The sequence below is a fragment of the Balaenoptera ricei genome, chromosome 1 (genome assembly GCF_028023285.1).
Source record: "Balaenoptera ricei isolate mBalRic1 chromosome 1, mBalRic1.hap2, whole genome shotgun sequence".
Taxonomy (NCBI): domain Eukaryota; kingdom Metazoa; phylum Chordata; class Mammalia; order Artiodactyla; family Balaenopteridae; genus Balaenoptera; species Balaenoptera ricei.
In genome coordinates, this window is record NC_082639.1 from 14,773,072 (window position 1) to 14,786,671 (window position 13,600).

At 55.7% G+C, this 13,600-nt stretch overlaps 1 protein-coding gene across 2 annotated transcripts in view; it reads right to left on the reverse strand.

Annotated features, from left to right (window-relative positions):
* CAPZB (capping actin protein of muscle Z-line subunit beta) overlaps positions 1-13,600 on the reverse strand; it is a 137,587-nt gene that overhangs the window by 25,029 nt on the left and 98,958 nt on the right. For both annotated transcript variants that reach the window (XM_059915162.1, XM_059915153.1), the window contains exon 4: positions 10,965-11,078. In XM_059915162.1, the coding sequence (XP_059771145.1) occupies positions 10,965-11,078 (114 nt within the window). The remainder of the gene's footprint in view (positions 1-10,964; positions 11,079-13,600) is intronic.

Consider the following 13,600-nt stretch of genomic DNA (forward strand, 5'->3'; position numbering starts at 1 on the left):
CAGGCTTGGCCAACGCGGGGCTGCGCGTGTAACAGGGAAGCCGGGACTGGAATCGGCTTGGAGGTTGGCCCTCCCTCTTTCCCATCAAATCGCCTCCTGGGAGAACAGCTGGACTTGCGGCTCTAATACAGAGGCCCCAGCAGGTAATGAGTCACATGCCATGACCCCCACAAAAGAACCACAGCCAGCACAGATCTGCTGGGAGCAGGGTTCATTCAGACGTGGTCCTTTAGCCGAAAGTGGGCTGGGCAGCCTTCCCAGGACTGGGCAGGAGGCCGGAGCGGACGTGGATCTCTGGCAGCGTGATGACACCTGCGATTCGGAGGACGGGCAGTCACCCCCAAACCCAGACAGGTCGGTGCGGGGAGGGGGGCAGCACAAGGCCACACCCTTAGGTGCTGGAGTGTGAGCTTCTGCAGTCGGCTTCATTAAACAAAGCCAAGAGGAAGGCAAGGAATATTTATGCGGCACCAATGTGGTTTTCTCATTTGTAAGATGAAAACATTGGCTCTGAGGTTCACTAGGGTCTCTTCCCAGCTCTGACACTCCAGGATCAGGTGGCTGCATGAGGGCCGGTGTGAGGCAGACTCTGAGTGCCACAGCGCAGATTCCAAACATCTTAAGTTGACCAAAACTCTGCTTACACACCTCCAGTGACAGCCGTTTCCACCACGGTTTTCGGAACGCGTCCCAGAATCTGCCCACGGACACGGGACAGGTATTCTGTGGACATGCCTTCCAGCACACACAGGTGCAACAACCCCCAGAGCAAACATGCCGATCGGCTTAGGCATGCGCGACTTTAATGCCAGTTGCACTTAGACGTGCACATCTGGACCGTGGCTGCGGCGCTTTACAGCCTCGCTTTACGAGGTTTTTATTTTTTTACTTAAAGAGGAATAATGAAGGCCTCTCTGGAAACAATGGTTCTGCTGCAGGGGCCGCCGAGCTGGCCTGGCACCTGACCACGCTGTCCGCACTGCATGCCACCCGTGAGCATCCTCTGCCTCTCCGGGCTACCCGTGAACACACTGCCCACCCTGGAGGATGTGGACGGTCAAGGCCTTCTGGAGTCGCCATCGCCATCGCCCAAGAGCTGCCGTTTTTGAGAACCCATTCTGTGTCAGGGGCTCTGCATACATTATTCTACAGTTAAGATGGTGGAAACCCAGAGAGCGAAAGGAATGCACCCAAGTCACACAGCTGAGAACTGGGGAGCTGGCTGCCCCAGAGCCACGTCCTGTTCTCATGGCCCTGGTTTAGCCTGTGAGGCTGGACTTAGGTAAATTCTCTCTCTCACATACACACACACACACACACACACACACGCCGCTGTACACAATGCTGCCTCAAGGTGCAGGAGAAAGTCAGGGAAGGAAGGAAGGGGTACACCAAGTGGCCAGGAGTCTGGGCAACACCGAGAACCCTGCACTGGGAGTTCTGGAAGGAGGGCCCTCCACTTCAGGGTGGCAGCAGAGGCCTGCTGGCTGAACCGCTGGAAGACCAGCCACCCTCGATCCTTGCACGAAGCAGCTTCCCTGGCAGCACAGGGTGCCCGGCAGCACCACCACCGGAGGAAGCCGGTCCTCGCTTCACCCCAACACGTGCAGCCACACGACCCGAAGCGTGACTGGCTGCCGTGCGGGGACAGAAACCCAGGAATCCTGGAGGAACCAGAGTCCTTGCTGCTGACTCGGGGATCATGTTTGTAAATGAGCTTGTTTTCTGCACGCTCCTGTTTTCCATTTAACTTTCTTCCAGCAGATGAAAAGCAGACAGTGCGTGCCAAGGCAAGCAGACCCTGGGCACGGCCTCAGGAGCCTGGCGAAGGGGACCCACGTGGACGCACCATCACTGGCCTCCAGGCTGGGGGGCAACGAGTGGCCTGTCTGGACCCTGCGTGCATGGGCTCTGGGAACCGCAGGAAATGCCCCTGCTTCAGAGCAGGGCTCAGAGCAGCTGAGACTTACACCACGAGAGCAGGAAGCGACTCGACCCAACTCCCCACAAAGCAGACAGGGCTTCTCTCCACGCGTCTCCCACTCGATCAAAACAGCGCAGCTGAGGCGACCCTGGCTTCCCCCTTAGCTGCCTCCAGCACTCTCACACCGGCCCAAGACTGGCAGCCGGAGGCCCACAGCAGGCAGGGCGGGTTCTCAGAGGTCCTCCAAACGCATGGGTGAAGATACAAATAATGTATGTGGAAACCCAAACACTAATTATGCTGCCGACAAGCTCAGAGCCAGACACGACTTCCCCGCCTTTACCCCGCGGTCCCTGGGGCACAGGATGTGTAGCAAGCGGCACTGTGGCAGGGTCCCTCGGGAGACCTTCAGACACGGGAGAGAGAGGCCCTCCACCTCCGGGCAAGGGGGAAAAGGTTCACACGGCGGGGGCCACCCAGACCTGTGTGAAGGGGCAGGCGGCCAGGCCGATGGCCAATCCCAATGGTCCAGGTCTCACCTGCCCCAGAACTTTCCTGAACGATTCCATCACCTCACGCTTACTCTGCTCAGTGCTTCCACCCATCTCCCAGCTGGGTTCTGACTCTGGACACCAAAGGTAACTTGGCCTGGCTGTTTCTGGTGGTGGGAAACACAGGGTAACCTCAAACCATACGTGTCGCTCAGCCAGACTAGTGGGAGACCAGTCAGGACCAAGCAACCAGAATAAGAGGAGTCCGGGTCAGGGTCTTCCACCCCAGCCTCCAAACGGCTTCTGGAGGAATCTCTCAGCACGTACAGTCAGAGCTGTCCCACGTACCCCGGGACCCTCCAGACCCTTCCCCAGGCGCTGAGGACGACACCCCAGGCCTGTGCCGGACAAGGGCCCGCGCACCTCTCCCCACGGCTCCTGTCCCCTGGCCACACCAGCGAGCCCCTCCCCACCAGGATACACGGCTGAGCCTGCCTCCCCACGACCACCTGAGCTTCCACGATTCGCTAGGAGGACTCACAGGACTCAAAAGAGTCGTGCTTGCAGCCGTGAGTTATTCCAGGGAAAGGAGACAGGGCACAAGCTGCCGAGGGAGGGAACCGGGTAGAGGCTTCCAAGACCGCCCCTGCCCCGCCCCGGGGAGTCACACGAGGTGCGCCTAATTCCCCAGCGATGGGCCGGGACCGCGTGTGAAGTGCTGTCCCCGGGGAGCCCACCACCCCCACCCCGAGCCTCAGTGCCCAGGGTTCTTGCTGCTGAGCTCCTCTGCCTGGCACACACCGCAACTCCAGACTCCAGCACGGAGGCTGCAGTTCTGCATAAACCATAGCGTTTGCGCAACAGTTTCCACATCGTGACTGCTCCTATCAGGGAATGGAACAAAACCTCCCAAATCCAAGTTCCCAGATGCCAGCCAGGCCTGCTCTGACGATGCTCCTCTGCGACAGGGACGCCCGCTCCCGTCAACCCACGGCCCCTCCCCGGCCACTACTATAGATGCAGCGCCCAGTTTTTGGTCCTTCTCAGCACTTACCAAAGGGTGCGAGTCCTTTGTTCGTTTGTTCACTTTCTTTCCCTGTGTGCCTCCTCACGCCTGTTGGGCCCAAGGGGCCCGCCTGACCCACCCCCATGGCACCTGCAGTGCTCAGAGCACGGCAGGCTCTCGGGAAGTATTTGTGGCTCCATCCTAAGTACTCTCTCCCGTCACCGCAGATGGGAACTACTTCACTCCATTTCTGAAACAGATTTACTCAAGGTCTTGCTGCGGTCTATGGCAGAGCCCCACCAGAACCCGAAGCCTCCTAACGCGGCCTGCTGCCTCGCCACGTGTGCACCAAAACCGCCCCCCAGCCACAATCAAAAACACATCCACACAGGTCACTGCTGCAAGATGAGGATAATTCTGTCACACCTGAAGGTGCGAGTGGACACCGTGAGTGCAAGGTGAGCCTTGGGAACAGCGCCTGACTGGCTGCCCTCACCCCCTAACCCCCCCAACACGGGCAGTGGCACCTTGCTGACAGATAAGGAAACAGAGGCCAGAAAGTGGACCACTCGCCCCAAGTCAGTGAGTAAGGGCAGAACAGAGCATCAAGGCCAAGTCTCTTTCAAAGCCCAGCGCCTCCCCACTCTGCAGCCTGACCCAGATACAGTGACTTCTGCTGGGAGGTGTCTGTGCCTGCTGCCAGGGTGTCCCCACCGACCACCAGTTATCTGCTTCCCATACTTCGGCTACCTCCATTTCATCAGAAGGCCTCCCACTGCCACCTACGCGTCCCATCGGGACTGAAACACTGAAACTCTCCAGGCCCGATGCTCACATACCAGGAAGGGGTAGCCCCGGGGAGCCCAGGGTAAGAGGTCTGAGAAGGCAGCTGGGAACATGGAGTTTCAAGGACCCGAGAAACCAAGGCAACAAGCTTTTTCCTCACGGGAACACGGATGCCCTGCCCTCGCTGGGCTGGTGTCCCTCAAACGTCATCTGACAGAGGCGCAGAGAATGGAAGGAAGGAGTGGAAACAGCCACAACTGTGACCCGGTCCCAGCGGGGGAGAGGAGGCAGGGAGCCGGGGGAAGGCTCATCTGCCAGCGCCCGGCCGCTGCCGGAGAGGCTCGCGGGCTCTGGGGCTGCCACAGGGACGCCAGCCTTGTTTCACTCTGTAAACGTCTTCCAGACAAGAAGGGCTGATTAGGAAACCTAATTAAGGCTTTTGAAGATTATCTCAGACCCGAAGCAAGGAAGAACACAAAATGCCTTCCCGCCCCGCTCCTCCACCCCCTAGACTCTGGCCTTCGTTAAGCTTTGATTTCAATCAATTGCACACCCACTAAAATTAACTTATAAGGCCAATAAATTGCAACCGCATGTTTGAAGGTATTATCTGCTGCAAGCCAAGAGCCAAGGATCGCAGAGCACGGGGCAAGATGCCTGGCACAGATGGGAGCAATCATCTCTGAAAGAAAGCAGTGCCAGCCCCTTCGGTTAGAACATCTGGTCTCAACAGAACCTGGGCCGACAGAGGACCCAGTGTGAAAGCCAGAGTGGGGAAGGTTTCCCATCTTCTCTGGGAGCCTGAAAACTCAAAGCACTGATCGTGGGGTTCATGGCAGCCAACTGGTGGCTCACACCACAAATAAGATGTTTCTCTGGCAGCTGCAAGTGCTGACCCTCTACTAAGTCTCTCCCAAGAACGATGGCTCACGTAGGTCACGTGATGAGGTTCTGTGACCGACGAGCTACCCCAGGCTTAAGGCCTGAGAAAGCAGAGACAACTCTGCCAAGAAAGCAGTGACCCTGTGAGCCAGCCACCCGAGAGGCGGCCCTTTCTGTGACCTCTCCCTACTCCCCAGGGGCTAACTGAGCCAGCCCATGAATTAGAGCCAGGAAACCATCTTGGGGCTTGGCAGAGAACGAGAGTAGCCTGGATGTCAGCGACCAAGGTGGGAGGGCTTGCGGGGAGAGAAGTGATGACGTCCCAGACGACTGGAGAGCTGATCAGGGCTTCCCCCAGCGCCAGCACTCCAGCAAAACCTGCCCATCATCTCCTGAGCATTTTTGGCAAATGGACTATTTTTAATCTAAAATCAGAGTTGTGCTATCAACGGTTGCTTAACAGTTATTCTCTTGGGGAAAAGTTACCACCACAATCCCTTTCTGTCACTGGTGACAGCAAAGAAGGAAATCAGTAAATGTGGGAGAGATGGGAGGATGGGAGGGTGAGAACGTGGCAGGGACCTGGGAGGAGCAGAGGGGAAGCCAGGAACTGGGAGGCTTCAAAGGAAATCATGCAGGACACACAGCTCACCTCCCTGGGCCCCTACGTGCCACTTGCCCACCTTGGGAAAAGAGTTGTGCTCCAAATTGCTGGCACTTTTAAGCTATATGGAGAAATGCTGTGCACAGGCAGGAGAGAGGGGGGCCACATCCCCACCTGAGCTGTAAGCCAGAGGGCCTGTTGGTCAGTGTGTCCCTGGCCTGGCCCCTCACTCGGACCATACCAGTTCCATATCCTAATTCCCTACAAAGTCAAAACCTTTACAGCCCCAGGGATCAAAGCCCAGAGCCCGAGGACAGAAGCCAAGGCTTTCCCTCAGGACGCTGGGGAAGAAGCTTTACTCTCTCACGGCAGAGAGAAGCCTCCGTCGCCTGGCCTGGATTGTGTCTCAGCTGGCTCCATGCTCCCCGAAGTCTCCTTCCACTCATCTTGGTAAGGAGAACGTCAGGAGTAAGAACAGGCTGATGGGCCAGGACCAGCCCAGGAGGAAGGGGAACCAGGAAGCTGTCTTCACTACCGTGTCCACAGGTTCAGTCTTAAGGCACAGCCAACAGCTGGGGAGGGGGAGAGGTCCACGCCGGAGGAGGACATGGCAGGAAAGAGCACCTTAGGCCTCTCTTTTTTGTTTTGTTTTTATCCTGTTGGGTTTTTTTTTTTCCTTTTTTCCCTGTGCCACACAGTTTGTGAGATTTTAGTTCCCCAACCAGGGGGTTGAAGCCGGGCCCTCAGCAGTGAGAGCGCAGAGACCTAACCACTGGACCGCCAGGGAAGTCCCCGTTTTTCTTCTGTCGACCCTCCAACCCTTCAGAAGCCAACAAATCTCTGTGAGCTGAGTTCAGCGCGGCCTTCCCAGGGTAGAGCGAGGGTCCTTCCTGCGAAGAGTCATGGAACAAGAAGCCCCCGAAGGCTCCTTACAGCAGCTGCTCCACGCAACACAAGGGGTTTCTAATTCTAAGCCCGAGGGCCAGAGTCTGGCAGCTTTCAGTCATTTGAGGGGGGGAGTGGTCGAGAGGCCGGAGCACAAGCCAAACTCAGTCCTAACTCTGCAGTCCATCAGGGTCCCAGAATTCACAAACACCGCGTCGTCAGGAATAAAGTCGGGGTCAGTACAGGGGATGGGCCTGCTCCGCACAGTCCTCAACCCCCGGGGGGCGCAGGCCGAGCCCCACTTCGGAGCGGGGCACCCTGGAGCGGCGGCCGTCCGCATCCAGCCCTCCTGGGAGCAATGGTGTGCCCGTCCTCTCCTGGCGGCGTCCTTTCAGTCACTCTCTCTTCCTTCTGGCAGGGGTGGGTCTGCCCGAGGCTCCGGCACCCCTCGGCAAGCCCAGGACACAGGCCATCTTCCCGGCTGCTCGGGCGGCAACTCGGCAACCAGAGCCAGCAGACGTTGAGGCAGTATCGGGGAGCCTCTCCTCAGAGGAACCGCTGCCTGAGCCCACGTGTCCACGTGAAAGGCAGGCAGGTGGAAGAATCCACGGAGGAGCGCGGTGGCTTCCTTCACTGGGATGACAGCAAAGGAGTCTTCCTTCCTGTGGGAAGAGGTCTATACTGCGGAGGGGCAGGGATGAAGGATAAAGAGGAAGGCATGACCTACTGCCCCTGCCTCCCTTGGAACAATCTGGTCCCTAGAAAACCTGGAGCAACCACTGGCCTGTGCTGCTCAAGGCCTCCGAGCCCCTCGCTAATCTCCGCCTGCTCCAGAACCACAGGGAGAAGAGCTCAGGCTCTGGCCCTGCCAAGGTCACTGACATGGCCACTAACAAGTCACAGGGCACTCTGACGACGGGGACTTCCAGAGGTGAGCAAGGTACTGGGAGGGAGGGGGCAGGGAAGGAGGAAGGAGGAAGGGAAAGGAAGGAAAGAAAGAAAAAGGAGACTCGCATTCGTAATTATTAGACCAGAAATGAGTTGGCTCATCAATTGTGGTCCAGCTGGGAAAACGGTCCTCACGTACGGCCTCAGGAGGGGGCGTCCTCAGGACACTGATAACACAGGGTGCTTTGAAACTGCTGACTCTGGTTGCCCAATGACAGCTCTAGCCAGCCCGGTGGCCTGAGGTTGCTGTGACAGGGAGAACTGGGCCTCCCCTCACATACAAGGGCACGAAGGGCCTCCTGCCCTCCTCTGTGGGCGCCGCCCACAGGCCTTGTACCCTCTCCTCCCCCACGGAAAAGCACACGGATGCCGCTGGGGACAGACGGCATTCTCTGGGCCAGGATTCCACCTCTACAGACCATCCCAGAACCTCCGGGGCTGGCTTGTCCTGTTAGATCCGCCACTGGGTGGAGGAAGCTGTCCTGTCCCCCCCCCCGCCCCCCGCCAAAGCCCCCGCAGCCCAGCTCACCTTTACAGGAGAGTGCAGGCCCATGCACAGCCCCAGAGAAATACGGGTCATCAAGGCTTAACGCCACCTTCAAAGTGGACGTTCGCCCAGGCAGGGGAGCCTTCTCAGGAGGCGGTGCAGAGAGTCGGACATAGGGTATGAGCCCAGCTCCTGCCGTTTCCTAGCGGGTTAACCACCTGGAGGACTTCTCTGCGCATCGGTTTCATCGTCTGTTAAATGAGGTAACTCCCACTTACCCTACAGAGTCGCTGCAAGGACTGGGGGATCACAGTGAAGACTTTTTAATGGTGATGGGGAAATGCTCACGATGTTAGGCCAGTCAAGACCCCATAGAAGGCACGCGTATAAGACTGACCACGTGTCATTATACACGTGAACCAGCGAGACAGGAGGGAGAAAGGAGTCAGAGACGACACCGGCCTCTTCCCCGGGCCTGGCCCCAAACGGCAGCACAGGGCACCAACACGTCTGCATTGCTTTATTCGGGAAATCAGAGCCCAAATGTTTAGCCTCTAAGAAATCAGAACCAGCCTCGTTCTGATCCTTGGAGACGCCGGCACAGGCAGCCCTCTGCCCAGACCGCTCCTTTCCGGCCCAGGCGCCAGCCCTCAGCTCCAGCGTCAGCTCCCAGAGCGGCATTCCCAACCCCCCACTACCCACTGAAAGCCCGAGTCACTCCCTGTCCCATCACCATCACCGTACCAACTTGTTTGCACTCTATTGTTTGTCCTCCCACAGTGGACGCACCGTGCGGGCAGGGACGTGGTCCTCCGTATTCAAGGCCGGCGCCCCAGGACTTGGCAAGCAAACACTCAATTGTCAGTCAGGTAAATGGATAACTGTTGGATTCTGGAGTTGGATAAGGATGGTTTCATACTGGACCATAACATGCGAAATACGTTACTGGCTGTGTGAAGTTGGGCAAGTGACTTCACCTCCCTGAACCTGTCAACTCATTTGTAAAACGGGGACAATCCTCTTGCACAGGCTGATGTGAAAATCAAATAAGACCAATAGGCAGTGAACACTGGGCTCGCCCAGCCACTGGCTGGTAACTGCTGTTATCACCACTGCTATCTTATTATCAATATTGTCACTATCCCATGAAACTGATTCCACTTGGGAATTCTTATTTAGCCGCTGGATAGGCTTCTTGCCAAATGGCCAGGTAAGACCAACTACAAATAAACCAGAGATGACAGCAACGAGGAAATCTCTCAGCATCACTGGAGGAGGAGCTATTCTACCACAGGGCAAAGTTCTAGACATAAGAACTCTTTAATCAGTGAATTCACTCTAACGGTGAAAATCAATAAGTTGTGGAAACTTCAGGCAAATATGGACTCAAGTCCTAGCTCTTTGCCTCTGCGTCCTGTGGTGAGTCATTTAGCCCCTGGGAACCTCAATCTCCTCATCTGTAAAAAAAAAAAAAGGAAAATCATCTCCCCCAGAGGTTCTTGAAAGGATTAAAGATAATGTATATACAATACTGGCACATGACAGGTACCGCAGATAAAGCTGAGTCACACAGCGACGCATTCGGGGGCTACCGAAATGTTCAGGGCCCTGTGTTCATGGTTTCCTCAGAGCTTCTGCTTGTGTGTTGTGGGTCTTTTTGTCTGTCCGTGTGTCAGACTGAGAAGTGTCACTTTTCCTCCCAAACCAGCTTCTAAAGTAAATTCTTTATTATATGCGTTATATCAAATCTGCTAAAAACTGGAAAACCACGCCAACTGTCTGCAAGATGGAGACCTGAAACTCCTTCTCGAAGCGTTAACAACACCAGCTTTCAGACAATGGTTTCAGCCGTTCAGATGCTTCGTTTCTCTCATTTCCATTTTCTTGCCTATATCCTAGGTCAGGTCAGGGAGGGCACCCTGTAGACGGAAGGCCAATTCCCACCTCCCTCAAGGCTCAAGAGAAGGTTTTACATTTTTAAAGGATAATATATACATAAAAAAGAAAGAACAAAGAAAAAGTGATAGAGACTTGTGTAGCCTGTAAAGCCTAAAATGTTTACTATCTGGCCCTTTACAGAAGTGGATGCCACGCCCTCCCCTAAATGACTGAATTTGTACTGAGGTAGCACTGCATGTATTACAGTGTTGTTACATTTTCAATACAGAACTTAGTTAAAAATGAGATTCTACGGATTAAGAAGAAACGCTTCAGAGGATAACCTGCTTTGGAGCCTTTCCTTGCAAGGCGGATTAATGAAGTGGCCACCTTTCTGGTGGCGTGGAGGGACTGGACGGAGGCAGAAAGCAGACGCAGCGAAAACGCTTCCCGAAGTGCAGGCTGAGGCCCCCAACAACTCGGGAGTCAGCAAGCTGTTGGCTCAGAGGTGGCTGCCCAAGGCCCACTGTTTAAGGACCTCGACTCCTCCCGCCCTGGTGACTGGTCTGGGAGCAGGGGCCCTGAGCTCCAGGTAAGAACAGAGGCAGGGCAGGCGGTGCAGTGCAAACCAGAGGGGCCTCTGGAGACAGACGGAGCCGGGTTTGATTCCCCACTCTGCCTCTTGCCGTGGACGAACACCTTAATCTTTCTGAACTTTGACTTCTTCATCTCGGAAATGGGGACTAAAACAGTGACCACATTTGTGAGGATTTACGGATTTACGATGATGTGTATGAAATATCTGGCACTGAGTCTTGCACACAGGAGGTGCTGTCCCAATGGCACCTGCTGTTCCTGAGAGGCACGACGCAGAGTACTGCCCGGGCAAGGCAGCAGCCTCTCACGACTGACCCGATGACCACACTCGGGCCCAGCACCCTGCTGGGGGTGCTCAGAACTTTTACTAGTTAGGCCAGCCAGGTGGCAGGTCTAAGGGAGACGACTTGGCCTCGCGTTTCATCTATGAACTACCTATCAGAAGAGCTGCGGGGCAAAGGGCGTCCGTAACTCACAGGTCTCGGTACTGGTCAAAGGCATTGTTGGCTTCCACCTCCAGCTTCCTCAGCCGAGCAGAAGGCATGGCCCCGTCTTCCAAAGGGGGGTCATACTTGTTACTCCACGGTGACCTGGCGGGGAAAAGGAGAAGGAGATCACATGAATCATTCCAGCGAGCCATCGGCCCAAGCCCCAGCTTCTGAAATTTCAGAGGAAAAGCCATTATCCACAGGCCCTGGGCATAGACACGGCTTTCTCAAGGTTTGCAGAGCAACGGCTCAGATTCCATCTGACCTGGGTATGAACCCCAGGCTCCAACTCTCACCAGCTGTGCATCTCCAACAGGTGTCTTGACTTCTCTGAGCCTCCCTTTCCTTATGTGCAAACTGAGACTACTATCTACCCACAGGGCTGCTTTGAGGAGCAAAGGAGAAAAGTATTGATACATCAAGTGCCTAGATTAGAGACGGGCATATAGTAAGTGCTCAACAAATGTGACTTCTTTCTCACCCTTTTTAAAATTTTCCTTTGTTCTCACCATTGTTTTGATCAACAGAGGCCCCTCTCTCCTCCCTGGCCTGCTGGCAGCTCTGGAGAAACTCTTACTCCTCAAAGATCTTCTTACACGATTAAGGCTTAAGAAGAGAGCTGTCAGTTATGGAAGCAGCAAGAGAGGCAGAGAGCCAGCCCCATGGGGACAGGCTGACCACACGTAAGAAAGCCTGAGGGACAGAGTTCTCCCCGTGAACAGAGGACGGCCTTCCAGCCTCCAAGGGCTGCGCACACAAAGAAGACTGTGAAGTAATGAGAACCAGTCTCACTTTTTCCAGCCCAAAGTCTTGCTGCATTTTTTAAAATGTATTTTGCCACATCAGGAAAGCATTTAATCACAGAGAGTGCTGGAAGGGGGGTTATAAGGGAAATAGCCACTCATTAATTCCCGCAGGTGGAGTTCACAGAGCTGGGGGTTCAAAGAAAGAGAATTAAAAAGGTGAGGGGGGGGGGCCTGCCTGGTGGCGCAGTGGTTAAGAATCCACCTGCCAATGCAGGGGACATGGGTTCGAGCCCTGGCCCGGGAAGATCCCACATGCCGTGGAGCAACTAAGCCCATGCGCCACAACTACTGAGCCTGCGCTCTAGAGCCTGTGAGTCACAACTACTGAGCCCACGTGCCTAGAGTCCGTGCTCCGGAACAAGAGAAGCCACCGCAATGAGAAGCCCGTGCACCGCAACAAAGAGTAGCCCCCACTCGCCGCAACTAGAGAAAGCCTACACGCAGCAACAAAGACCCAACACAGCCAAAAAAAAAAAAAAAAAAAAAAAAACAAGGTGAGAGGGTAAAAGAAAGGAGGAGAGGACAATATGGGATTCGGACAAAGTCCTTCACATTGTGGGGCATAAACACCTCGACACGTCCACGTTAAGAAACCCCACTGCCTCTCCCGTTTCCCCCCACTGACGACACCACTTCACATCACTGAGAACTCCAAAGAACCTTCTGATTTGGGATTGCTGGTAAGGGAAAAAAAGGCATCACCGCCTCCTGAAGCCCAGTTTTAGCTAATTCTGTGCACAGACATCTTTCTTCGTGGTAACTGATGCCTGGCACCTACTGCAGCAGGTCACGTCAAGTCAGCTGGGCGACCTCCGCTCCCAGCCACCCTCAGGCAGGGGTCCCCGCTTTCTTGGCTGCTGGTCCACAAAGGTAAGTGGGGGAAGAGTTGCTGTGCTTGGTGTCCCAAAAGGGCCTCATGCAGCAGCTGCCCAGGCCACCTCAACACAGAAGGTGCTTGGAAACCCTTCTTTCCACACCAGCCCCTGACCTCCCTCACCAGTGTCGGGAGAGACTGTGCAGCAATGGGCTGAAACGCTCCCCACGGCCCCGCGACCAGCAGCCAGCTCTTGTGGTCACACTGGGTTGTGCACAGGCCACAGCAAACCAAGGGCTGTTGGACAAGCCAGGACCCCACCTGGCTCGAGGAGCAGGCGAGAAGCCGGCGCCGGGCACCCTCTCACGCTCCCCGAGGCCTCTCCCTCCCTGGGCAGGGCTGACACGTCCGTTATCGCTGCGTTCACCCCTCAGAACAGTGCTGCCCGACAGAACTTTCCACGACAACAGAAATGTTCTGTATCTGCGCTGTCCAAAACGGTAGCCACGAGCTTCATGTGGCTCCTGAGTGCTTGTGTGACCGAGGAACCAAATTTTAAATTTTACTGAACTTGAATTCGTTTAGACAGTCAACTTTAGAACCTCAGCTCCCAGAGGGCAAGAGCTGTGTGTGTCTTGCTCTCCACTGTTTGCTCAGCGCCTGGAACAGTGCCTGGTGCTCAACCACATGCTCATGAGAAAAAAAAAAAGGCAGAGGAACGAGTGAATGATCTCGCACCCGACACAAAGCAGAAGTGACCACTGCCCCTGCCTGTCCCCTCACTCCCACACAGATGTTGGTTCCTGCAGCGGGCACATCCCCGCCCTTGACAACAAGAGCGCTCCAGGCAGAAGCTTGTGCAGTCTGCCCTCGCGCCCCAGCACCCAACACAGAGCTCGTGGGCTGAAGCCTGCCAGCGCGGGGTGGGGAGGAAGGGGCACCCGGCAATCCTGCTGGTGCTCCTCCAAACCAGCAGAGAGGGAGCAACTTTCTGCTTTTTCTGC